This window comes from Siphateles boraxobius, unplaced genomic scaffold (assembly GCF_051911475.1).
Source record: "Siphateles boraxobius isolate OS27281-9 unplaced genomic scaffold, OSU_SipBor_1 12, whole genome shotgun sequence".
NCBI classification, from domain to species: Eukaryota; Metazoa; Chordata; class Actinopteri; order Cypriniformes; family Leuciscidae; genus Siphateles; species Siphateles boraxobius.
The window spans coordinates 19544566-19569909 of NW_027508722.1; the positions used below are offsets into that span (position 1 = coordinate 19544566).

At 37.0% G+C, this 25344-nt stretch overlaps 2 protein-coding genes across 12 annotated transcripts; one reads left to right on the forward strand and one right to left on the reverse strand.

Annotated features, from left to right (window-relative positions):
* Nucleotides 1-1347: 1347 nt before the first annotated feature.
* znf384b (zinc finger protein 384 b) lies at nucleotides 1348-15365 on the reverse strand. 9 transcript variants are annotated; one of them, XM_077210324.1, is made up of 12 exons: nucleotides 15183-15317; nucleotides 14202-14260; nucleotides 10213-10444; nucleotides 9981-10070; nucleotides 9646-9785; nucleotides 9326-9399; nucleotides 8508-8732; nucleotides 5965-6132; nucleotides 5793-5871; nucleotides 2521-2679; nucleotides 2142-2429; nucleotides 1348-2017 (listed from the first exon to the last, which is right to left on the reverse strand). In XM_077210324.1, the coding sequence occupies exons 2-12, from the start codon at nucleotides 14256-14258 to the stop codon at nucleotides 1988-1990; spliced, it is 1542 nt and encodes a 513-aa protein (XP_077066439.1). In that variant the 5' UTR covers nucleotides 14259-14260; nucleotides 15183-15317; the 3' UTR covers nucleotides 1348-1987. The 9 variants fall into 9 exon arrangements, with proteins under 9 accessions (XP_077066439.1, XP_077066448.1, XP_077066429.1 ...); XM_077210333.1 differs by having other exon boundaries at nucleotides 10228-10444; nucleotides 14190-14260; XM_077210314.1 differs by having other exon boundaries at nucleotides 14190-14260.
* LOC143720638 (uncharacterized) lies at nucleotides 14924-25337 on the forward strand. Of its 3 annotated transcripts, none has more exons than XM_077210284.1 (14): nucleotides 14924-15407; nucleotides 16391-16485; nucleotides 16797-16912; nucleotides 17239-17384; nucleotides 17591-17714; nucleotides 17866-17987; nucleotides 18330-18416; nucleotides 19506-19595; nucleotides 19806-19894; nucleotides 20405-20633; nucleotides 22645-22767; nucleotides 22863-23028; nucleotides 24649-24734; nucleotides 24999-25337. In XM_077210284.1, the coding sequence occupies exons 2-14, from the start codon at nucleotides 16396-16398 to the stop codon at nucleotides 25085-25087; spliced, it is 1557 nt and encodes a 518-aa protein (XP_077066399.1). In that variant the 5' UTR covers nucleotides 14924-15407; nucleotides 16391-16395; the 3' UTR covers nucleotides 25088-25337. The 3 variants fall into 3 exon arrangements, with proteins under 3 accessions (XP_077066399.1, XP_077066407.1, XP_077066416.1); XM_077210292.1 differs by having other exon boundaries at nucleotides 15080-15412; nucleotides 16396-16485; XM_077210301.1 differs by having other exon boundaries at nucleotides 15080-15407; nucleotides 16396-16485.
* The last annotated feature ends 7 nt before the right edge of the window (nucleotides 25338-25344 follow it).

Below are 25344 nucleotides of genomic sequence, written 5' to 3' on the forward strand. Positions count from 1 at the left end.
TTCTCTAAGTTAATTATATAAATAACTATATATCTGTTTTATAAATATCAAAAATTACAAATAACTTGGTGGTAATGATGTTGCTGAAAGACCAATGTGCTCAAACAAACTTAACCACAAAAAACTCATTCTAGACCATATTCTGTTTCTTGGATATCTGACAACCAGTACAACTGTAATGTAAATGCATTACATTATTTACAGTCTGAGGGAATTTAGATTAAAAAGTTTAATTCTCTAAACCAGTGGTTCCCAACCTTTTTTTGTCTGAGACCCCCTTTTTCCCAAGAAAATATTGTAGGGCCTCCATCACATTTAATGATATTGTCGCTCTTGTAAGCTTGCACCAAGGATGTTTTGTTTTTAAACAAACAGTCTGTTTATTACTATAACCAGATATGTTTATGCACAAATAATAGCGTATAATATTGAAAATACTATAACAAAAACATCAGTAGACCGTTTGTAATTTAAAAACGTAAGCCTAGGAGTAGCCTATTAATTGGCCCTATTTGAAATGCAATAACAAAAATAGCAGTATTCACACTGGTGTGTAGCGAAAAAATAATTAATATAGGCTAGGCCTATAACAAAATGACTAGTGTCTGGGACCTCGTTGAAAACCCATTTTTTGGTCAGCCAGAGGATCATGAATAAAATTAGCTAATGTAATATGATTGCTTGGCGCTCTAGCGATTAATAAACATGCATTTATTTACAGAATAATGCGTTTTGCGGAAGAGCATTCTAGCCGGAGCTACTTCTCTCTGTTTACGTCTATGAAGAGTCACGCAGGCACTGGGCTACACTGCAGTGGTACGACCCGAACCAGTGTAAAATAGTCCCAATATAAACACTTATCATAGGTGTACCATAGTGACTCAGGATAAGACAAAAACACAGTTTGGAAAATGGATTCATGATGTACTCACTCATTATACAAATTTAGTAAATTTTGAACACAAAAAAGGTTACGGACTGCTGCTTTAATGCTCACTGTTCAACTCTTTTCAAAATATGACGCGACCCCCCAAAGAGCTCACTGAGGCCCCCTTGTGGGCCGCGACCCCCCTGTTGGGAACCGATGCTCTAAACCAATGGGGGTCCTTGAAGGTCCTGCAGGGAATCTATACAGATCGAGGTAAAAAAAACATAGAATTTTAATAAGTAACAATATTATATGTTCTTAAATGATTTCTAAATGTGAACAGTTAAATTAATGGTCTAAGTATTATAAAAGGTAGTAATACTTGTTAATGTTGTAAATGAAAATGACTTAAAAACCCAGGATGTCAGAGTCTGTAAAGTTTGCAAACCCCTGCTTTAAGATAATCACAAGGAGGCACATCAGAAGCAATTGTTTTAATATCTTGTTTTACAGGGTTAAAGCACACTAATCCGATTTTGTTAATGTCAAGAGGTTGAGATTTGGGGAGCATGTTAATAGTTATTTTGATAGAATAACAATAGTAACAGTAATAATATAATATTACATGTCATCTTTAGATGGGAATGCCAAACAGGATAATTTTTTAAAAGAAAAAAAACAACATCTCACGATATTTGCCATTGACATTAGTTGACAAATTATTTTAGTCCTATTTCCTGTTGTCCTTTAATCATTCACACACAAAACATTTGATAATCATATATACATTCTTTTTTGTTTTACATACATGACTGCAAACAAATTTCCCTTTTAAAAAGAAAACAGACCAACAATTCCCATACATACTGTGCAAGAGACAACATTTCCATTCTTGTAGACAGTAACAATATTAATGTTGACAGTGCAGTGATCGTACCAACAACTACAGACAAAATCATACAAACGTGATGAACCAGATATTTTGTGGAAAGACTTGATATATGAGCTGGGTCCCACTGAAACAGCCACAGTCTTCAAGGAAGCTTTTGCAAGGAAGATCAGGATTACAGCAACAAATGTTTAAAAAAATGGAAAGAAAAAAATTACAAAGAATCTCCTTCACTTTTTTCCATTTAAGTCCACTTGCTCCTTCATACAAATGAGAAGACATTAAGTAAGAAAATCCTTTCAGTATCCACAGTTCTGTGTAATTGCAACAGTTTTTCCTAAACTCCAAAGTTTCATCCCTCGCTCATGAGTTCAGGTGACCCACCTGTATGGCTGAAGCCTCCACAGTGATGCAGAGGTCTTTGTGAGGGGAGATGTCAGACACACTGACAGTTTTATACTGCACATCAGCAGAAGTTAATGGTTTGTACTGGTTCAGGTCAAATATGCACGGCTGACCGAAGACGTCGGTCCTCTCGGCTCGGCTCTGTGCGTCTCCTTCCGAGCCGCCTCCTTCAACACGGCCTGGGCTGTGGCTTTGCTGGGTTGATCCAGGTGGAGACGGCAGCATATCTGGGGCATGTTTACGCATGTGTTTCATCAGATACGTCTCCTACAGGCAGAGAGAGAGATGCATATTAGTATTAGAACGGGAACTGGGAATGCTGCTCATTTATGGTGTGATTAGGTGTTGATTTCTGTACCGAGGTATATGTGCGGTTGCATAAACCGCAGGAGTACAGCTTAGCGTGCTTGACTGTGTGAGTGGACAGATGAACCTCCAGGCTGGCTTCGTCTACATAACCACGGTTACAGTGGTGACACTTATACGGTTTGTCCTTGTTGTGCTGACGCCGATGAGACTGGAAAATATTGGAAGAAATATTGAAATGACAGTTCAGTAAAAAATGAAAATTCTGCCATCTATTTACACCCTAGAATTTTTTCAAATGTGTCAAAAGCTCTCTTCCAAATAATTTAATTAAGTGGGGATTCAGGGGTTGTTAAGCTCCACAGCGCACCATAAAAGCATCATAAAACAACGCATATGACTTAGAGGATTAATTCAAGTGTTTTGAAGCTTAGTGCGAGGAACAGAGTGAAATGTAAGTAATTATTCAATGAAAATATTGCAAGCAGGGTTGTGCAAAACTCAAAATTGAAGAACGGGCTCCCTTTCAATCTGTCAATAAATGGAATTGGCCACATCTTACAGGAAGCAAAACAGGAATTTGAATAGGAATGACAGGAAGATCTATCTATCTATAATAATAATAATTTATTACATTTATATAGAGCTTTTCTCAGCACTCAAAGCGCTTTAAAAGAAAGGGGCAATCTCCTCAACCACCACCAATGTGCAGCATCCACCTGATGTGTGACGGCAGCCATATTGTGCCAGAACGCCCACCACACACCAGCTTACTGGTGGAGAGGAGACAGTGATGAAGCCAATCAGTATATGAGGATGATTAGGAGGCCATGATGGACAGAGGCCACTTGGCAAATTTGGCCAGGATGCCGGGGTTACACCCCTATCTATCTAGACACTACCGTTCCAAAGTTTGTGTCAGGGTTCTGTCTAGTCCATTTCTAGTTTTTGTGACAGAGCCCAGACACTCCTGTTTTGTCTTGTCTGTGTGCCTTGTTTCATGCGCTTTCATGTCATGTTTTGTCTTGTGCTGTGTTGCATGCAGCTTGTGTTTATCACTGGCTGCGTGCTTTCATGTTGTCATGTTTTGTGTGAACACTGGCTTATGAGAGTTCTCATTGGCTGCGTGTTCATGTCTCATTTTGTGTTAGCACATGGCTTTGATTTGTTTTACTGGCCATGTGCTTGTTTTAGTCATGTTTGGAGTGAGCACATGGCTTGTCATGTATGTTTCCTTGTGCCATGTGCTCTCCTGTGGATTGTCTAGTAGTCCTCCTATCTTGTTACCAGATTATTGATTCATTTGCCCAACCTGTCTTCCCTCGTTACCTCCTTTGTTTGCTCTCCCTATTTATTCTCCTTGTGTTTGCAGTCGTGTGCTGGTTCGTTGTCGTATGTACACTGTATGATTCCCTGCAGTCAAGTCAAGTCAAGTCAGTCTTGGTTTTCCCCTCGGGGTAGTTTTTGTTTGTATTTTGTTTTATTTTTATTATTAAAAAAGCTCATCAACTCTGCACCCGAGTCCTCGTTCCTTTCACCACCCACACACCTGACAGTTTGGGGTCAGAAAGATTTGTAAATTTGAAAAAAGTATCTTATCTTCACCAAGGCTATATTTACTTGATAAAAATACAGTAAGAACTGTAATATTGCAAAATATTATTATAATTTAAAATAACTTCAATTTATTATTGTGATGGCATTCCTTTCTACAGTCTTCAGTGTCACATGATCCTACAGAAATCATTCTTATATGCTGATTTGCTGCTCAGTAAACATTTCTTATTACTGATAATTTTTTTCAGGATTCTTTGATAACAAGAAAGCTTATTTAAAACAAAAAAGCTATTGTAACATCTCTTCTTTACTGGATTTTTCCCAATTTAATGTATTTGCTGAATTAAAGTATTAATTTAATAAAAATTAACTTAATACACTTGACCCCAAACTTTTGAACAGTAGTCTATTTCTATAACTATCTGAATCCTTCATTTTTTAAAATCCTTTCAAAAAGGTAAAATTCAGAATTTGTCTTGACAAACTACTTTTCTAGTTCATTTACAGTTACAATGACATGATTTCTTTAAAATCCAATTTATTTATATTAATTTATTTTATTCAAATAGCAATTTCGCATTCTGTTTGCTACCTTACATCAAACTTAAAGGCATTCTAAATTCAATTCTAATCCTTCAGTCATAATCCCCATTCACCTTCATATAATGGAAGAGAGCGTTCAGGTTTTGAAAGACATGAGAGTGAGAAAAGGATTCCTTACTCCTGTAAGGAAAACTGTAAATTAATATTCTAAATAGGAGTGACACTTAAAAATAATCGACTTTATAGTAGAGCTGCACAATTCTATGGAGCCACGTGGGCTCGAAGGGACATGGTGATGAAAAAAAAAAAAGAGATGGGAAGAAAAATTGTCAATGTTTTTGCGTTCTTTTGCAGATGTTTTGCGTTTCCCCAAGAAACTTAAGTGTTCACACGCAAAATGTTTGTGTTCTTTGCAAATGAACGCAAAACATTTTGACAGCGAACCCAAAGTTTCATGGGGGAATGCAAAACATTTGTGAGAACACAAAAGCATTGAGAAATAATTTTTCCTCCCATCCCATAATTTTTTCATTCACCATGTTTCTTTCAGGGGCTCCGTAAAATTCTGGACAAATTGAGAATCACATTTTTTTTTTTTTGGTTTAAAATGGAGATCAAGATTCTCCCATGGTTCTGAATAGACAACTATTAAAATTTTCATGTAATTTACTTAACTACTGCAGTCTATTTAAATTGTTTTAATCAATTTGAATAATCGGTTTAAATGAATTATTCAGTGACTCATAAATACTTCACTTGTTTCATTACTGGATAAATCAGCATTTTAAACTAATCTCTTGAATTAATAATTCAATGACAAATACATTTTTTTAACAGTCACGTGTCGCCACCTACTGGTGTAACGATGTAATCGATACAATCTTTATCTGAAGCGTCAAGTTGCATTCAAGGAGTGATTTACTGATTTTTTTGATCGCTACCTTAGAAATCAGTGTTTATATTCAAACTATAAACTTTTATCTCAGTACTTCTGTGATAATTTGAATTATTCTGTGTGTGGTTGAAAGACTGTTTGTGAAGCCGTTTCATACATATGACAACTGCTTTCTCTGGCTCAGCAGCAGCACAAATGCATATTTGAATGTTCACTGCGACCATCCTTGTCAAAGGTTTAATAGACAGCAGAAGACCGCAATCTTTTAACAATTAATTGTGCAGCTCTACTTTATAGATTTAAATAGAGAAACAGAGCACTTTTCTCACCTGCAGATTAGAGAGCTGAGTGAAAGACTTCTCACAACCCAAGTGTGTACATTTGTATGGCCTATCTCCTGTGTGGATCCTAAACAGGCACAAAATGTATGTCAAGAGGTGTAGAAAAAGCCATAAATAAATGAAAACAACAACAACGACAAAAACATGTCCATTACTGCACCTGTGGTGTTGCTGTAAGTGACTGAGCTGTCTGAAGGTCTTCTGGCAGTAGTTACAGGTGTAAGGTTTAACTCCGGTGTGGATTCGTATATGCTGAGCAAGGTAGCTTGTATTGGCGAAGGATTTCGTGCAATGAGGACACTTATGAGGTTTGGATTCTGTGTGGTTTCTGTAAAGGAAAGACAAACATGCTTACCTATGGACTCATTCAATAATTTATAGACGCTACACAAATATTTGACATGACAATATTGTTCATTTCTACACTCACTCTGCTGACCTTTCTTAGGTGGTCCCTACTGCCAACGAATGTCAAAAGTGCGCAGTGTATTTCGAAGGCACATTTGGAAGTGGTGTGGTAGGTGTTTGAATGAGGTCACAGAAAGGGCAGATCCATTTCTCAAAAAAACATTAGCACTAAATCCTCACAGGAACTCTGTGGGCGACAGAGCCCAATCCCATGTCCAAGTGCGATCAACAGTAGACGAAACCTTTACGTGACCTCTATTTCAGAGCGGGGCAGAACCTCATAAAACTTCTACACAGTTATGGGACAATAATGTAGAGTCAAAGAGAACTAGGCTTTTACTGACAGCTTCAATTTCAGTTCAATCCTTCAGTCGGTGTGTGTAAGACTCCAGTGTGGTGTAAAAAATGTAAGCAGTCCGCAGTAATAAAAAGTGTGCCAGAGGAGAAATAAATTATACAAATAGAGAAAATAAAATTAAAAAAAATTTAAAATAATACTTCTTTAATTCTTTTGAGATGGAAAAGAACTTTTCCTAACCATCTTTAGTTTCTTCTGGCAATTTTTCTTCCAGTTCATCAGCGAGACATTTAAAGTGCAATCCACCCACTACACATGGTGACATCATGCTACAGCTGACTCAACCATTATAAAGACTGTGTGGTATATATTTAAACAGTCCATCTGACATAAACTTGCATATAAGCAAACCATCACCAGAGTATGTTGCTATAGCAACAAGGAAAAGTGCATGAGGCCCTGTTGTCAACCTTTCCAACGTGACCGTGTAATGTCTCAGGGGGCGAGCACCTAGGACACGTGTTTGTGTTTAAAAACTGCTAGATGAGCACAATGGAAAGCAGAATGCGGAGGTCACAAGAAGCACTTTAAACGCCCAGGGTTAGTCAATTATCCATAAAGTAGGTAGGTTGAAAATACTGTTAGCTACCACTTTCGAAGTGAACAAAGTAAATAAATAATAATAATAATAACATTTGCCTTGAAACTAGCATTAGTCTTTATGAAAAGTAATGCTGCAGAGAAACATTTTATTTAGATTTGTCAAGCACTTTTTTTTAACTAAAAACTTTGACAGCCCTAAAAACACATTTTGTTAAATATTTTTCTTTTCTCTCCAATTTTTCACCACACTCACAATATTGAGATACATTACAATGGTCCGAGTACCAATACTTTTATGCGTTTATATTTTTATGCATTTCATTTTCTACAGTTCAACTAATACAGAATCAGATGTTTTCAAACCAGGGTCCAGGAACCTCAGGGTTATAATATGAATTATATTAACATAAATTATAATATGAAACTTAAAATTTTTCTCAGGCATTATAAAGAGGTCTTTATAGATAAAAATCTGCAGCAGCCTTTATATTTCAAAAAATACTCAAACATTTTTAAGTAAATATCAAAATATCCATTATTCATTTAGCACTTAATAATGTTGTGATGCCTAAATACGTGAATCATTTCACAATTTAAAGTAGACGTGTGCATCTTTTGTTAAGTAGCTTCTGTTGTCATGTTATGAGTGCTGGGTAAAATTTAATGTAAGATTCTTAGTTTAATGTTTGTATGTTGTTTATGTGAAACTTTTTTTGCTGCCATTTTGGCCAGGACTCCCTGGAAGAAGAGATTTTACATCACAATGGGACTATCCTGGTAAAATAATGTATAACTACTGATTTACGTTTCTGATAACACTTTTCTTAAAGTCTTTATATATAATGCATTATATAAATATTTTAATGTATAAATTATGCCTTGTATTGCACCTTAGAATGCATTGTAAAATTCCCATAAATAATTGTAACCCACAGTTATAATATCTATTCTTTGTTATGCCTTTTAAAAGTATAATTCATTAAAATACATTCAAATTTTTTTTTTCAGATGTAACAAGGATTCTTCAAATATAATAATGCATCATCTTAACTTTGGTTACAATTATTTATGAAAAGATTGAATGCATTACATGCATTATATGAATATATTTATAATGCATTTAGAACTGAAATATCAGTAATTTATTCGTATTTGGTCATATAAGACAAACGCGATGATTCTCTCTTTAACGTGTTTAATGCAGTTTGAATTTCTATATTATATCTTTTGCAATGTGTATCATATCGTGAGGAAGTTGGCGGACTCTCACACAGACACTCCCGCAGTCCTCTCCCTATACTAAAGTCCATCACACACACTCTCCACCACCCGCCTGCTTTGCCAGACACCCACACACAAACACACACACACGCTTGTGGTGCGGTGCTGAATACCGTGTGTGCTGCTGTAAGTGACTGAGCTGTCTGAAAGCCTTCTGGCAGTAGGAGCAGGTGTAGGGCTTGGCACCGCTGTGGATGCGGATGTGCTGGGCCAGGTAGCTGGTGTTAGCGAAGGATTTGGAGCAGTGCGGACACTGGTGAGCTTTCACCTCCGTGTGCGACTTGGAGTGCAGCTGCATATCTGACTTACTGCAGAACGTCAAACCACACATCCGGCACCTACAGACAGAAAAACACACACACACACCAAGGGGTGGACAGAGGGATGAGAGAGGAGGAAAACATGGGAGAAGAAAGTACGGATGAAAAAGGGACAAAGAGAAAAGGAAAGTTACAAGCCTGTTCATCAATAGTGAAAGGAGAAACATGAGACGAACGACACGACAAACAGGCAAGAAAGAGACACAACACCATCGGGAGGGTGAGACGTGAGAGACGAGGAGGTCAGTGGAGAACGATCCAGAATGAAATCGTAGACCCTGGCTCTAGAAAAGAAAAATGAGATGGAGAGGCCAAAAACGCGAGTGCAGATGAGTGACAGAAGTGTGTGTGTGTGTGTGTGTGTGTGTAGCTGAGGCTGCACATGCTGCTGAGCAGAATAACACACACTTCTACAGAAGCACAGTAGACAAACTCGTTGCGAAGCCTTGAAGTCGGTGAGAGTGTGTGTCAGCCCGGAGGGACATGCATTTCTGCCGTATGAAAATGAAGTGGCTTAGGAATTCCTGCATCTGTCTTTGCCTCTTCTAATAGATATTTAAGAAACACACACTGAGGTCATGCTGAGCTCATGTCCCTTTGAAAACCCATACCTGTATGTTTTACCACCTTCTTTCCCAGCATGCCCTTCTTCTAGGGACAGACTGTAAGGGTTGGCAGAATGATGCTACAGAGAAAAGGAAAAACAGTAAAAGAAAAATTGTTGTTCCAACCTTATTGAGAAATTTTTGGGCACTAGATTGGTCACAGTAAGATTTTTTTTTAAATTATTTATAATGTTACAAAAGAGTATGTTTCCTGAAAATTCACACATATTGTGACCAATAGTGTATCTGGGCTAATCACTTTTTTGTACGTTAAGAAAATGTAATTTAATACGATTTCACTATATGTTATTAATGTGTTGTTATACCTGTCCTGAAAGACCCAAAATCAAAGCATCTGTCCCAGTAGGTGAGCCAATCAGCGGGAGTGTGGCTTTTTTCTTTCTGCCCCGTTTCGACGGTAACGGGATGATGACCGGTGAGCAGGTCAAGGAGTCATTTCTCTTGTCTGGTGGAGTCATGCAAAAGTAAAATGGTTTAATTATTTGAGACAAGACTGATGAGAAAATAAAAGTATCTGTGACCATTTCAGGCATATCAAACACTCAATAAACCGACTCGATAAAAGATGTTCCCAAAATTAGAGCTTAATCATATCTCACCAAAAATCATATCTATGTTTATGTAAAATAAGGTGCATTACCCGTTTGGACTGTTATCATGGTGGTGGATGGATGTCCATGAATAAGGGACTGAGCAGATGATACTGGAGACACCAGAGTGACCAAACCCGCTAGAAAAGAGTGTGGAAGTGATAGAAGACTTATCAAGAGTAGAAACGTAATGACGGCAGATAATGTAATGATACTTCAAATAGTGTAAAATAATGAGAAAAGACCCTGTAGCAGTTTAACATAAACACACACATACAGTACCTGCCGTCATGATGCCTGTAGGCGGTACCGGCACCACTGTGATACTGTGTGAGGAGTGAGACGGTTGTGCATGCTCTTGTTTTAGTGTCCTTGCTGTCGTTGTATCTATGGCACCCCCAGAAACCGCCACCACCGCTGTGGTGGGATAGTGGGCGGGGCCATGCGAGTAGGTTGGGCTTTTGTCTTGAACAAGCTGCTCCTTTACCTTATTGAGAAATACAGCATTCTCTATCTAAAACCAAACAGACAAAATTGGGTTAAACAAATAAGATCAAATAAAAGACTATTAATAATATTTGAAAAAAGTGTTACTTTTTTTTCATAATGGTTTTTATTTAAAAAAGGCAATAAGGCTGCTTTTATTTGATTAAAAACTAAAGTAAAAACTGTAACATTGTGAAATGTAATTACAGTTTTAAATAAATGTTTTCTATCGTAATACATTATAAAATATAATTTAATCTTGTGATACAAAACCAAATTTTCAGCATCATTACTCCAGTTTTCAGTGTCACATGACCCTTCAGAAATCATTCTAATATGCTGATTTACTGGTTTAAAAAACATTTCTCATTCTCTGGCCAAATCAGTGAATATTGATAACTTCCCAGTGCCTGTTTCTAAACAGGATAAAAGTTTGGGTGTCATCTTGGACAGTACTCTATCATTCAGAGCACATAGAAACACTCAGAGTCATTCGCTCTGCATATTTCCACATTCATAATATTAACAGACTTTGTCCGGCTCTCTCAGTAAAGAGCACTGCAATTCTCATTCATTCTTTGTTGAACTTGTTGCCACAGGATGTGCGAAACAGTGAAAGTCTTCATGTTTTTAAATCTCGCCTTAAGACCCAACTTTTCAGACAAGCTTTTATGTGATTCCTTTTATGCTTGTATCAAGTCTGTCCAGGCTGTAATAGTGATTATTTGTTTAATGTTGATTTTTTTATTGTGTTTGTAAGGTGTCCTTGAGTGTCATGTAATAATAATTGATTATCAATGTTGAAAAACAGTTGTGCTGGTTAATATTTTTGTGGCATTCATTTGAAATAGAACAGAATGTATTCGATTTTTTTTGTAACAATGTAAAAGTCTTAACAATCCCCTCTGATCAATTTAATGCTTCCTTGCTGAATACATTTTCTTTAAAATGTCTTACTGAACCCAAACTTCTGAAAGGTACTGTATATAATGTAAAACACTATATAAACCATGCAAATGTATTAATTTGGCACTATATTAATGCTATTATAGGCCAGGCATAAAATGCAATAGGGTCATTCCGAGTCAAATCGACCAAATTTCAGAAACTTCGCCAGCTCAAATTTTTGATTTTGTTCATATTTTTTCTATAGAAAGACAAACATAAATAGTGATGAAAGCCAAAATATTAATATGTCACAGATGTACATCTACTGAGTAATCCACTATTTTGTAGAGGGAGGTCAAAATGACAATTTTCACCTGAGATTTTGTGTCAATTTATAGGGGGGTAAAAATGACTTTAGAAAGATGGCAGCATCATTATTTTATTTTTACATAGAGATTGGTTGGTTTATTAGTAAAATTGGTTGACTTTAGCAAACTTTCTTTCATTAAATGCTAACAGTGACTGTTCAAAAATGGCAAAAAGCACTTCTTGTGTTTTTTGCCTCATGTTTACATGCCTGTAACTCTAAAAGTATTCAAGATATCTTAATATCTAGATTCTCATTCTTAATAAACTTTACTTTAGATATCTTCATTTTCAAGGCCTTATATTGTTCAGTCCCATATATATGGGGATCTCAAAGCAGCTTGATGTTCAAATTGTTGAATTTTACCCATTTTCAGTGATTGAAAACCAAATGTGGTCCACTTTGCAAAAAGCTAAAACTTACTGCATTTAAAGAGGAACGTCTGAATAATAAATAATGTTTAAAATAGAAATGTATCTTGTTTCCCTCCATTAACTAGTGTCAACTCTTCTCTCCCCTGTGAAGGCCTCCTTCCTTCTCTTCACCTCTGTACAGATAAAACGTTGTCAAAAATGATTCCAGTTCACATGGACACGCGGAAGCGACAAAGAAAATCTGTATTATGAATTTTTAAGGCCAGGCAAGTAAGTTGTTGAGGTCAATTTGTAAAGAAAGACTGCACATATTCAAAAGCGCATACCTATAGACTGAACAGGTAATATGTGTGCACGTTTTTGCGGATTCACGTTTTTGGGGTTTGCACAGAGATGATTTTTTTTTTTAACGCTTCCGCCTTGGAACCTATTTCAAGGTTTGCATTCTCGAGCCGCCGTGCACTGTTGTTGAGCGGATGAGCGGGCCAGAGCGCGTTAAGGGTTTTCTGTTGAAACAGTGTCGTGTTAATGTCCTAAGTTAATAACTAATGATCTTTGCAACGGAATCTATCAAAACTAGCTTTAGCTGGACAATAACTTTATTCTAGAGCCGCTATAAAGCCAAAACAATCTTTTTTACTTTAATTTCCAATTATCACTGTAAAGCTGCTTTGAAACAATATATATTGTTAAAAGCACTATATAAATGAAGGTGACTTGACTTGACTATTAAAAGAATTGCATAAAACATAACCAGAAATCGGGGAAATGGTTAAGTTGAGGCACATTAACTTACTCTCAAAAGTGTATTTATAAGAATCTATATTTTAATTAGTTTTAGGGATATTTGGAAGAAGGGATTTTGTTCATTTTAACAACTGAAGCTTCCAAGAGTTTAAATATGCAGTATCGTAACTACACGTTACCATATTGACATCGCTATATCTATGAGACTGAACCAAGATTCCAAAAGAAAAGTTTCATAAGAACAAGAATCTAAAATGACATTAAGATATCTTTAACACTTCTTGAATTAAAGACATGCAAACTTCAGAAAAATTTGAGGTGTGTAGAATTCGATTGTTTTGATGGGGGAAACAAGATACATTTCCAGTTTCAGTGTTATTTGTTCTTCAGACGTTCTTCTTTAAACACGATAACTATCAGCTGTTTAAAAGGTAACCTACATTTGGTTCTTGACCATTGAAAATGTGTAAAATTCAACAATTTGGACATGGAGTCACATTGGGGTCCCCATTTCTATGGGACTGAACTATACAGGGTCTTAAAAATAAAAATTACAAAAGGAAAGTTTATTAAGGATGAGAATCTAGAAGGATATTAAGATATCTTTAATACTTTTAGAAACAACTTTAGAAAAATAATCTTAAATGGAAACAATTGTTTTTGCAATTGAGCTGATAATATATATATATATATATATATATATATATATATATATATATAATATAATATAATATCTTTTATCTTATTTTTATATAATATCTTCTCAATAGAAGACAGTATCAGTATGGAAAGTGACCCACATTTGGTTTTTGACCACCTAAAATGTGTACAATTGACCAATTTACTCATGGAGCCGTATTAAGACCTCCATATCTCTGAGATTGAACCATCGAGGTCCTTTAAAATGAAGATACCCAAAGGAAAGTTTGTTAAGAACCAGAATCTAAAAGGATATTAATATATCTTTAATACTCCTTAAGTTACAAAACACAAGAAGTGCTTTTTGCCATTTTTGAACTGTCACGGATGGCACATTATGAGACAAAGTTTGCTAAAGTCAACCGATTTTACTAATAGACCAACCAAGCTGTCTGTAAAAATAAAATAATGATGCTGCCATCCTTCTAAAGTCATTTTTGCCCCCCTGTAAATTGACTTAAAATCTCAGGTGAAAATGGTAATATTGACCCTGCTCTACAAAATAGTGGTTTACTCAGTAAATATACTGCCATCTGTAGCATTTAATATTTTGGCTTTCATCACTATTTATGTTTATCTTTCTTTCGACATAAAAAATATTAACAAAATAAAAGATTTGAGTCTGGGACCTCTAGGTGAGGTGACACGGAATGACCCAATAATCAATTTTCAAAATTAGACAGCTGAAATATGCATACCGGTGTGCTCACCTGTCCCTGCACAGGAGACCAAAAGTATGAAGAATTAAAATGGGAATCCTCCATCATCCCTGAGAAAAGAAAGTAGCCATTTTGATATTCAAAAACTGTGTACACATTGTAACCTTTGACCTTACGGATAGGAATATAAAATGTTCTTTTATACATTAAAAATAATAATATTTTTTTTTTACATAAAAGATACAGAAATAAAATTATAATTATAATAATAATTTCACAAATTATAATGATAATTATAAAAATATTAAATAAAATTTAATAACACAATTATAAATGGAATTGGACAACATGAATTATGCAGGACATTTTATTCAGGAAGAGCAGGTGTCTGTCATGACGCTATGTATGGTCAACAACACTGCAACAAATAAATCATGCGTTTCACAACAGCAAGTTGTTATAAACTTCATACGTGACTGTAATACACATTATCCATATGACAGAACCAGCATCACTCGTGAATCTGTGTTCAAGTTATATTTTTACAGATGGCGGGTTTAAACAGAAGCGCTTGCGTCTATATATGGATGCAATTTTTCATAATGTTGAAGAGAAGAGAATGTGCTTTGCTCTATTCTTTATTAAAAGCGACGGACTGTAAATTCCTGGTTTTTGTTGACCATATTATGAAATATTCAAATATTTATTTGCAAATAACCAATTATATCTAAATATCTGAATATTATTGACAGGCTGGGGCGAATCTACTGTACGATAACAGAAGCGGACCTGCAGCCCACAGCATGACGTGCCCCGTGCATTCGCTCCACTGTCGGCTAAAATAAAAAAGGAAAGGCGAAAAATGATAGGAAAAAAAACAGAACAAGTGGGAAAAAAACGTCGACGCTGGAACCGAGGCGGTTTTACGCAGACTTCCGGCACATGAGTGTCGACGATCGGGCGACAGCAGCGCCAGCGGCTCACATCAACAGCCAAAAACAAGCTTCAAAGTGAAAAATAAAGACTGATTACCAGCTCTCAAGACTTTAGCTTCGCCCGCCAGGGATTTCCTCCAATTAGGATAGTTTGAGAAGTCTTTCCGAACCCACCCGATTAAAGAATTTCAATGTTTTTTTTTCCTCCCTTGTGTTTTTTTTCTATTTTTTCTATTCTTACGGAGTTGGCCGAACTGTCTACACAGCACTTCCTCCAAGCGGCGCGAATGATGCCCGTGCGTGTGGACGTCATTTCCGTCTAGTAAGGTCAAACATATCCAAGAATATTGTTTTTAACACGTTAATTATGCCTTTAGACTAAAATACACTATTTTGTCTTGTAACTTTTCGACATAAAAAATATTCTGTAAGGGATTTCTATGTGTTCAAACGTTTGTGCCATGTTTTTTGTATTTTACACCTGTATGTATGTGTTACTTAAATTTTTTTTTCAAAGAACAAGAGCTGTGTTATAGTACACAACTGCATTTTATTTTTATTTTTTTAGATCATAACGTTACCAGGCTCCATGCAATGTGAAAGAATGACGTAAGGTTTCAATGCCATGAAAATATCAGGGAATTTTTAAATTGTATGGATATGTAATAAAATTATATGAACAAAAATTTGGAAATTTACTATAAATTACAGACATTTTTCTATAATTATATTATATTATAGAAATAATTATATTATAAAAAAGTATAAAGATTTCGGACAGCCGTGTCTTACATTTCTTCTTTACATGTATAGCCTATTTTTTTCTTTTCCTCTTTCTTTTTGTATTTTCATCGTTTTTTTCATGTTGTCTGATACCTTAGAAAAAAATATCATTGTTTAAATTTCACTTGTTCAAACTGACGTACAGCATGGCTGATCAGAGAATTAATGTAATTTATATTAATGATAATAGCCGCAGGTAAATGAAACACGAAAATAAATGTATTTCCCCAATTCCACTGGATGTCGCCAAAGAGATCAGACAAGTCCCTTTAGATGAGGTCATATTTTGAATCTGCTGATTTCCGGCAGATGAGGTCTGTGTACACGTCTACATACAGTATCCGTGAGTGTAGTCTGGAGAGCAATAACAATTCCGTTAACCCTTGTCTATAGTACCAACCGTGGATTCAATTAATATAAAACATCATCAAAAGCATGCACGTCTAACAAAGAGCTTACTGACTTGACGAGGAATCCCTGCAGTTTGAATTACATCGTCACTGGGTTTGTGTTTACACTCAGTTCAGATGGGGGAGGTGAGGAAACTCCAAAAGAAGTTAAGGCAAATTGAGAACTTGGAAATCAAAATTTCCCTCACTCCCGAGGAAAAAACAAAGGTACAGCATTATCATGGTCTTCTTCACTCACATGAAATATTTGTATCCTCCTACTGGACTCAAAACAGTGCAGAATTTGGGCACAGAACCATACATTCAGATCATATAACGTTACTGTATGTTCAGTTGGAGGTCTCTGAACTGCCCCTTTTCCCACTTCACACATTAAAAAAAGATCACTCAGGAATGACTTACAGAATGGAAACACATAAATTCAAGGATAACTACTGCATTCAGCTAAACTATAACTTTATGTTTAGTCTTTTATGATTATTGCACGCAAGAATAATCTAATCTTTTACTCTTTGTAGGTCTCGAAGAAGGTGGAGCTTCGCTCCAGATTGGCTGAGCTTCTGCTGCAGCATTCTGGCCCCCAGCAAACTCAAGGGATTGTGGGAAAAGAGGAGGATAGAATGAAAAGACAAGTGTAAGAAAGAATGAGTGACTAGGTAGGGAAGGGGAGAGCGAGACTGTCGGGGCGCATGAGATTAAACTCTAGCTCTCTGCCGGTGGCTAGTCCTCCACTGTCTGGCATCTAGGCATTATTGATTCATAATATTTCTTTAAAAAGTCTATGCTTGAACTCCCACATCCAGGCTTTCTGTCTTGCACATTGCTATTTAATAATATAGGTGTTACAACAAAGGTATAACAGGACAAATGTTTGTTTAACACATTTGGACAGGCTTGAGAATAATGCGCAGTGATATTTTTTTTTGAGCTTGTTGATGTTTATTTTTATGATGATAATAGTGAGGAGGTCACAGAGCAACATGTTGCCCGTCCTCCTGCGCTAAAGATTGCTCGAGAGGAGAAGAGACGAGAGAATGATGGAAGCCAGACAGATGGCAGAGGAGAGACGCATTTCCCCGTCAGCCCCAGTGTGGAAGAACAAGAAGGTCAAATTAGTGCACTGATCACACACACAATTACAGTTACTCGCACAGATGTTGATTACAAGCCTGCTTGTCTTTCACAGGAAGTTCTGCCTTATGGCTGTCTCATGCAATGATATAACAGATGGTTCGTTTATCGCATTCACGGGAGAGAGAAAAAAATGACCTCAGCTTATACAAAACTGTTTGTTTGTCTTCATACATTGCAGATGTCCAATTCAGATCTCGCAAACAAACTTGGGAAAAGGCCAAGTTTCGTCTCAGAACTCTGGAGGGTCACAGTGACATCATCACCTGTGTGGTCGCCGTCGACAATCTTGTGATTTCTGGCAGGTACTGGAACTAATGAGGAATATATATATATATATATATATATATATATATATATATAAAGAGTTTATGACTAACTGCCTGAAATTGCTGACATATCCGTTAATGCCTCAGTCCGCTTCCCTCTTCTCTTTTTTTCACCTACCATTTTAAGTCGAGATACAACAGTTAAAGTGTGGCATGTTCCCACGGCAACAGAGCAGCGCAATTTGGGAGGTCACAGCGGTGGAGTCACCTGTCTCAGTGCACCACCTCCAGAGTACTGCAGGAGATTGGGTACACACACAACAGACTCACACTCTCTCAATCCCGGGAAAGTAAAGAATCGTTGATCCTGTTGACAGGGCCAGCCGGTTGATACAGATGTACCCACAATTGTTTACTCATCCTTTATGCTCTCTCTCTCCTTTCTCCCACCTCTTTTGTTCCAGCTACTTATGCCCTCCTTCCCATCTGTCCCTTTTGCTCTCCATCACTCCCTGTCTTGCTGTTTTGACAGTGCATTTGTTCTTCACATCCTTTGTCCTTCGTTTTCCCTTTTCTCATGTCCTGCAGTCCCTCTTTTTTTTTCTCATTCGCTGTCCCGTGCTCTCATTCTCTTGATCTGTTTTTCTGCAGCACGTGCATTCGACTTGGCTGACAAGGAAAGATTTGTTCTAAGTGGTTCCACAGACTGTTGTGTGAGGATTTGGGCTTTGAGCTCGGGTGAGTCACACACACACACACACACACACACACACACACACACATACACACACACACACACACACACACACACACACACACACACACACACACACACACACACACACACACACACACACACACACACACACACACACACCACACACAAAAATATATGTATATATATATGCGTCCACGTTAAATTGATCAAAAGTGGCAGTAAAGATGTTAAAAAACATTACAAAAGATTTCCATTGCAAATAAATGCCGTTCTTTTGAACTTTCTATTCATCAATAAATTATGAAAAAAATGTGTCATGGTTTCCACAAAAAATATATTACATAGCAAAACAGGTTGTTGATCATATAAATGCATCCTTGGTAAACATAAGAGACTGATCTGCCAGAAACCTTTACGGGACGATAAATTTTTCTAAGATAATCATGTTTAATATTACAATTACTACAACTGTGGTTAAAGCTGAATATATAACATAATATATTCAAATTTTGATGTGAGTTATATTTTAATAAAAACTATTTTTTCTTATAAAAGAATAAGAAAACTGTTCTATATATCAGGAGATAAAAAAATCCCGATTGGTCTAAATTATTGATGTTATTCTTTATGTTTTGGTAACAAAACTTGCAGGACTAATTCAATTAATTTCTTGTGTGAATGTGCTGAATGTCTGGATTGCAGTTCAGTAAATCTCACCTCCTCTCATTCCAAATTCAAGATCCTGTGATGTGTTCAGCATTGTGATTCAAATTCACACTCATGAATCAAAAGAATTACAGTTTTTAAAATTCTGAATTTTGCCAAACCATGCTTAAAATGTAGAGTGGCATTAGAAAAACTTGTTTTAAATGTTCCTCTAAAAAAAAAAAGGATTGCAATGTTAAAGGATGATGTTCTGTAATGGTTGCAGTGTGTTCTGAATGTCCATTATCTGAATCTCAAGAATCAAGTCATTAAATAACTGGTGAAGAGGGTACTCGCTCTTTTTTTGGAAACTGCAATTTTTTTCCAACCCCTGCCGATGAGGGTGAATTAAACTCAAGTGTGTTTGGGGTTTGCATCACATGCCGATTTTGTTACTCCTGCAGGTCAGTGTGTTAAATCCATCTACACCTTCAATGCAGTCATAAGCCTGTGCTTCATTCCTGAAGGAGGGGGCTTCATTGTTACTGGTTCAGGTACAGTAGGTATCTCTCTTTGTGTGTGTGTGTGTGTGTGTGTGTGTGTGTGTGTGTGTGTGTGTGTGTGTGTGTGTGTGTGTGTGTGTGTGTGTGTGTGTGTGTGTGTGTGAGAGAGAGTGAGGGTGAGTTGACCATGCCTTGCATCAGTCTCGGCATATCAGGTACCATCATATCCTCTTAAGCTCAGTGTTATTGATCTGACTTTAGATGCTGGGAAGCTGCAGGTGTGGAGCTGGAGCTCGCAGGAGAACTGTCAGTCAGTGAACGCACACCTGGACGCAGTCACCACACTACAGGTGGGCGAGCGCCATGGCAACAGAACTGTGCTGGCATCTAGAACTTTCCCAGCCTGCCCTTTAGAGCAGCACATTTAAAAAAAAAAATATTGTGCCTCCGCTCAAAGCTGAAGTGTTGCCTGTAGAGGAATCCCTTGAGAACACGTTTGCTTCTCGGGCAATCTTAAAGTTCACAGAAATGTACAAGCTATTAAATGCCAACATTTAAACACTTTTCTTCTGCAAGCTCTGTCTCTTCTTACGTAGCGTATAATGAATGCAAAGAAGACTATGAAATAAAACTGGGCAGAACAATATATTATCAGGAAATCAGATACAGAATAGAAGTAAATAAATTCTGTTTCAATTGTGAGAATACTGTAGCATCAAACAGCGGTGACTCTTTTCCATATTTAATACTGTTAGTTGGCATGAGTTGTCATGGAAACACAGTGGCATTTACCCTCAATTCTCTCTCTCTCTCTCTCTCTCTCTCTCTCTCTCTCTCTCTCTCTCTCTCTCTCTCCACAGTCCCAGGGTCCTCTGCTGTTCAGTGGCTCCGCCGAGGGGTGTGTGTGTGTGTGGGAGGTGTACAGTGAAGGGCCGGAGCCCCTCCGCAGGCTGCACCTCTGGGGCCCAGAAGTCACAGGGTGTAGGGGGGATGACGGGGTGAACGGGAGGCTGATTCTGAGCCCCCGCGGTGACCGTGTGTTTCTCTCGTGTGGGAGGGCCAGCATACGAATCCTAAATTGGAGAACGGGTAATATATTGATAATATAATAACTGCAATAACTGTTTTCTGTTTAATTATATTTTAAATTGTAATTTATTTATCCTGTGATGGCAAAATTTTCAATTTAATATTACAAATTAATGTGTTTTATTGTAATATATTATAAAATATAATTTATTATTGTGATGCAAAGCTGAATTTTCAGCATCATTACTCCCGTCTTCGATGTCACATGATCATTTAGAAATCCTTTCTAATGTAATGATTTGCTGCTTGAGAATCATTTCTATTTATTATCAATTTTCAAAACAGTTGTGCAGCTTAATATATTTGTGGAAACTGTGATACATTTTTTAGGAGTCTTTGAGAAGATAGAAGGTAGAAGAAATAGAAGGTTGAAAAGAACAACATTGAAATAGATTTATTTGTAACAATGTAAAAGACTGTGTGCTTGCTGAATAAAAGTATTATTTTCTTTAAAATAAAAATGATAGTGTACAAGATCTTGGCTAAAAATGTATGAACCCCTTTTAACGGAAATAAATGTTGTGAAGTTATTTCCATCAAGAGGTGCATTAATTTTTGGTTAAGATCTTGTATTGACAATGCAAGAGTCAAGCACTCTGTAAAGTCTCCTCCAGCACATCCCACAGACTATCAATGAATTTAAGTTTGGGGCTCAGAGGTGCCAAAACATATATGAGATTTTTTCTTCATGCTACCTGCCAACTATTCTTTCTCAATTTGAGCCTGATAAATCTTGACATTGTCATCCTGGGATATGGCCATGATGTGTCTTCCTACATGGTTGTGGTAAAACAATGGTAAAACAAGACCAATCTTACGTCTATGTTCCAAAGCATTCTTGAATTACAACCATTTAAGTTCGGAATGTGCTTTTTCATGTCTATTCAAAAAAAAAATGGGGGGGGGGGGCGGTTGGGGGTGACACACAAGGGGTAAAGAAATGAAAAGCAACACACTCCATCAATTAGGTTTAGAATAACTGTTGCCAAACATGTCACATGCTAGAAACACAATAATCACTACAATAATGATCCAATCATTGACTCTGAAGCATCTGCTTATTTAAATTCAAACAGCAATTTTTTTTGGAGACGGGGAGTGTATATATACTACCATTTTTCTAAACAGTTAATCTCATTTGTCAATATTTGATAAAAGCAGCCCTCAAATGAAGATATTTCAAAGACATTACATAAAAGTGAGCAGATATATATACCAACGTTTCTTTTTTTTAAATGAATCTCACCAAATGAACACAATCGACAGCCTAATGCGCCTATGTCAACATAATCCTATGATCTGCCATCAACACCATTATTTAGTCAACATCTCATTTTATAAAGCACTTCTCATGGATATGCTGGATTCTGTAGCAATAAATTTTTGACAACCCCCATTGGACCTTCATTTGTTCTTTGACTCAGGGCTATTTAACAGATTTATTAATGGAATACATCTTGACTGAGTCTATTCGCTCAGAGCTGCTAATATCATCTGTGTTAAAGTCCCAGTGGCTCAGAGAACATAGGCAGGAGAGGGGGCTGTTCTCCCTAGGGCAGAGGAAGATGTAAAAACATCCAGCGCTTTCAAATTTTAATCCTGTTTTCTCACAGGATATTTGTGCTGAAGACCATTATCAAAAAAATAAAAATAAAAAAAATCTGTAAACAATTACATCAGATAAATTTTACCAGAGTTGCTGGTAGGAGCACACTACATGATGTGATGCTCTAATCGAGAGTGCTGAGCTTCATAATGACGCCAGTTCATCAAACAACTCGTAGCTCTCAAAGAAATAATGAGCTTCTTACAGACAGAAAAAACATTTGTATTAACAACATAAAACACACTGCAAATTCGGCTGCTATTGACAGAGTAGGAAAGGAGTCCATAAATAGACAGATTATGTGAATTTAATTACTTTTTTCCCCTGGTTTATTTGTGTTTCGGTGAATGAATCTTATAAAGATGTCCCTAATGATGCGTATTTGCGCTCTCCAATCGTTTGCAGGCGTGATGACGAGACTAACCAATCACAGCAGCACTGCTGGTGTCACAGATTGTGTAAATCAAATACCTGGTCTTTTGATTGGTTCTTGTTTTGACCTCACTAATGGAGAGAGCAAGATTAACCGTGAGTGATTTTAACATTTATTTAACACCCCTGGAAACTGCAAGACAGTTTAATCACTCACCCTTTCTTTTTTTCTTTCTCTCGCACTCTTTCAGTGTTCTCACTTCCCCAGTGCAGGTACCTGGTTTCGCTCACCTCTTCAAATCTTCCTAGAATTCTTTGTTATGCTGCGTGGCTTACAGCAAGTGGGGACCACCGTTGGGTCACAGGGGGTCGTGACCTCATTGTTTGGGAGCAGCTTCCGGGAAGTTTTAAAAAGAGGTGTGTTTTTTTAGATATAATGGTCCCTTTCGAGTATCTCAAACCCACTTCATACATCACAGCCCCATTTCCAATCCCTTCACTACCTACTTTATGTAATGCATTACAGTATATATCAAGTCATAGACATTCACTGACACAGTTCCTAATATAAGACTCTGCTCAATGTTTCATTTAGTCAGTATATCAATATGTACATCAGTAATGAGATACTGGTTGGAATATAGTATCGTTGGGATGCTTATTAATGAGAAGTCTGCAGGAATGCTCCAGGCACTTGACACTGAGAACTGTAGCTCACATCGAGCACTGGATGCAGAGCTGATGATCACTTTGTGGAATAAATATTGATTTCTTTGTAACTACATTTCTGTAGAGTCTAGGGATGCAGGGTCTCAACTGGTGGGATACAGGGAAAACTAGGCTGAATGCAAATAATCAAATGCAACTAGCCATTTAATTCTGCATATTTAGATTAGCAAAAAATAGACTTCTTACGTTTTTAAAATGAGTAGAAAATCCTTCCCGTGTCTTTTGTTGCTGATGTCAAAGTCTTTGAGTCTAAAATTTTGGCACTTAATCAGTTGGACGCTAGCCAAATTAGGCAGATGCCAACATTTCATGGAAATAGTAATATCACTGTTTAATTTCAAGGACATTTGTTTAGTCTTGTGCACACTGCTGGCAAAAACAACTTAAAGTGTCATTAAAATGTCTGTTTTAGCACTGGTTTGGTCTTAAACTGGTTTTTCTGTCTTGGGCTCCTCTGTTGGCTAGTTTTAGAGACTGGCTTGGTAAACCCCACCTTGGTTAGGCTGAGAGACCAGATTAAATAATCTAAGACCAGCTTAGACTGTTTTAAGCTGTTTTTTCTTCTTCCAGCAGAGTAATAAACAATTTTGGCATTGTGTTGTCTCACCACTCAATGTCCAATGTAAAATCCAAAACCAAAACACTTTGCAACCAATATTTAATCTGTCACTTGGAAGCTGGCCAAATTAAGCAGATGCCAACATTTCATGGCAATATTAATGTCAATGTTTAATTTCAAGGACATTTGTGTTTGTACACACTGCTGACAAAAACATTTTAAATCAACCTCAAGTTGGTTTTCTGGTCTTAGCTGGTCTTCCTGCCTGGTCAGGCTGGTCTCTTTGCTTGTTTTAGAGTGGTGTTGGGCAATTTTCAGCTGGATTGGCTGGGAAACTAGTTTTCGTTAACGATATCCAGTCGTTTAAATAGCAATTTCCACATTTGGGAGTATCGCGTAAGGACATAAAGTTTCTCACTCAGATTTCTCTCATGTTCAAGTTGGTCTTGAAAGCTGCCTGGACCCTTTTTTCCCCCACAAAATGTCACAGAATATTGCTAATGTGACACCTTAAGCCAGATATGAATAATATTTTTTTGTCGATCTGCCTCTGCCTAGCTCTTAATGATGCGCTTGCTACTTCAAAAGCAGTTTGTATAATGAAGTCATTCCAAACCCATTGACAGCGCACTGTTGTCAGCAGAGCTGCTTTGCTTTTTGCTTCAGGCGGAGTTAAACATCCTTCTGTCCTTGTAAACAGTGTGACCCAAGTGCCCTGTACTGACTGTCTTCTGTTGTTTTTCCTCTAGAGGCGATGTCACAGTGAGACGAGACAGCCGATTGGAAGATGGTCTCCTGGAATCCGACAGAGACTCCGAAGATGACAATAGTGAGGGTAAGAGAGAGAGCCAGACTATGATGTTTTAACCTGTGTTGAATACTAAATATTTAAAAAATATTTTAACAATTTGTTTTTTGTGTATTTTGTATTTTTTTATGTATTCAATTCCAAAGAAAATCTGCAATAATTCAATAATAAAACTTTTCAAGCACTTTATGGACTTACATTTAGAATGTAAAAGCACTCAAAATGTGATGCTATTAAACATATATCATTTATTTCGACAACCCTAATAAAAATAACTTTTTTTTTCTCCAGTGGGCGATGATGAAGACTCCATAACCCAAGATGCATCTGAAACAGAGGAACCTGCAAGTTCTTCATGGCTGCGTTGTGTTCTTCAGTGAGCGAGAGGAGGGGTGAATGAAAAAAGAGTGCGACAACGGGAAGGAGATTGAAGGAGGGTTAAAAGAATGAACTGGAAAGGAAGAGCGAGAAAGGCAAGGTCAAGGGATGACGGTGGAGTGCAAGAAATCATGCGAAGGGACTGAAGTGGAACAGATTGACTGACTGGCAGGGAAGAAACAGAAGGAGGAGAGAAACAACAGACTGTTTTCTATGTAAACGTTGATCCAATAAAACCAACCACGTTATGTCTGTGTGC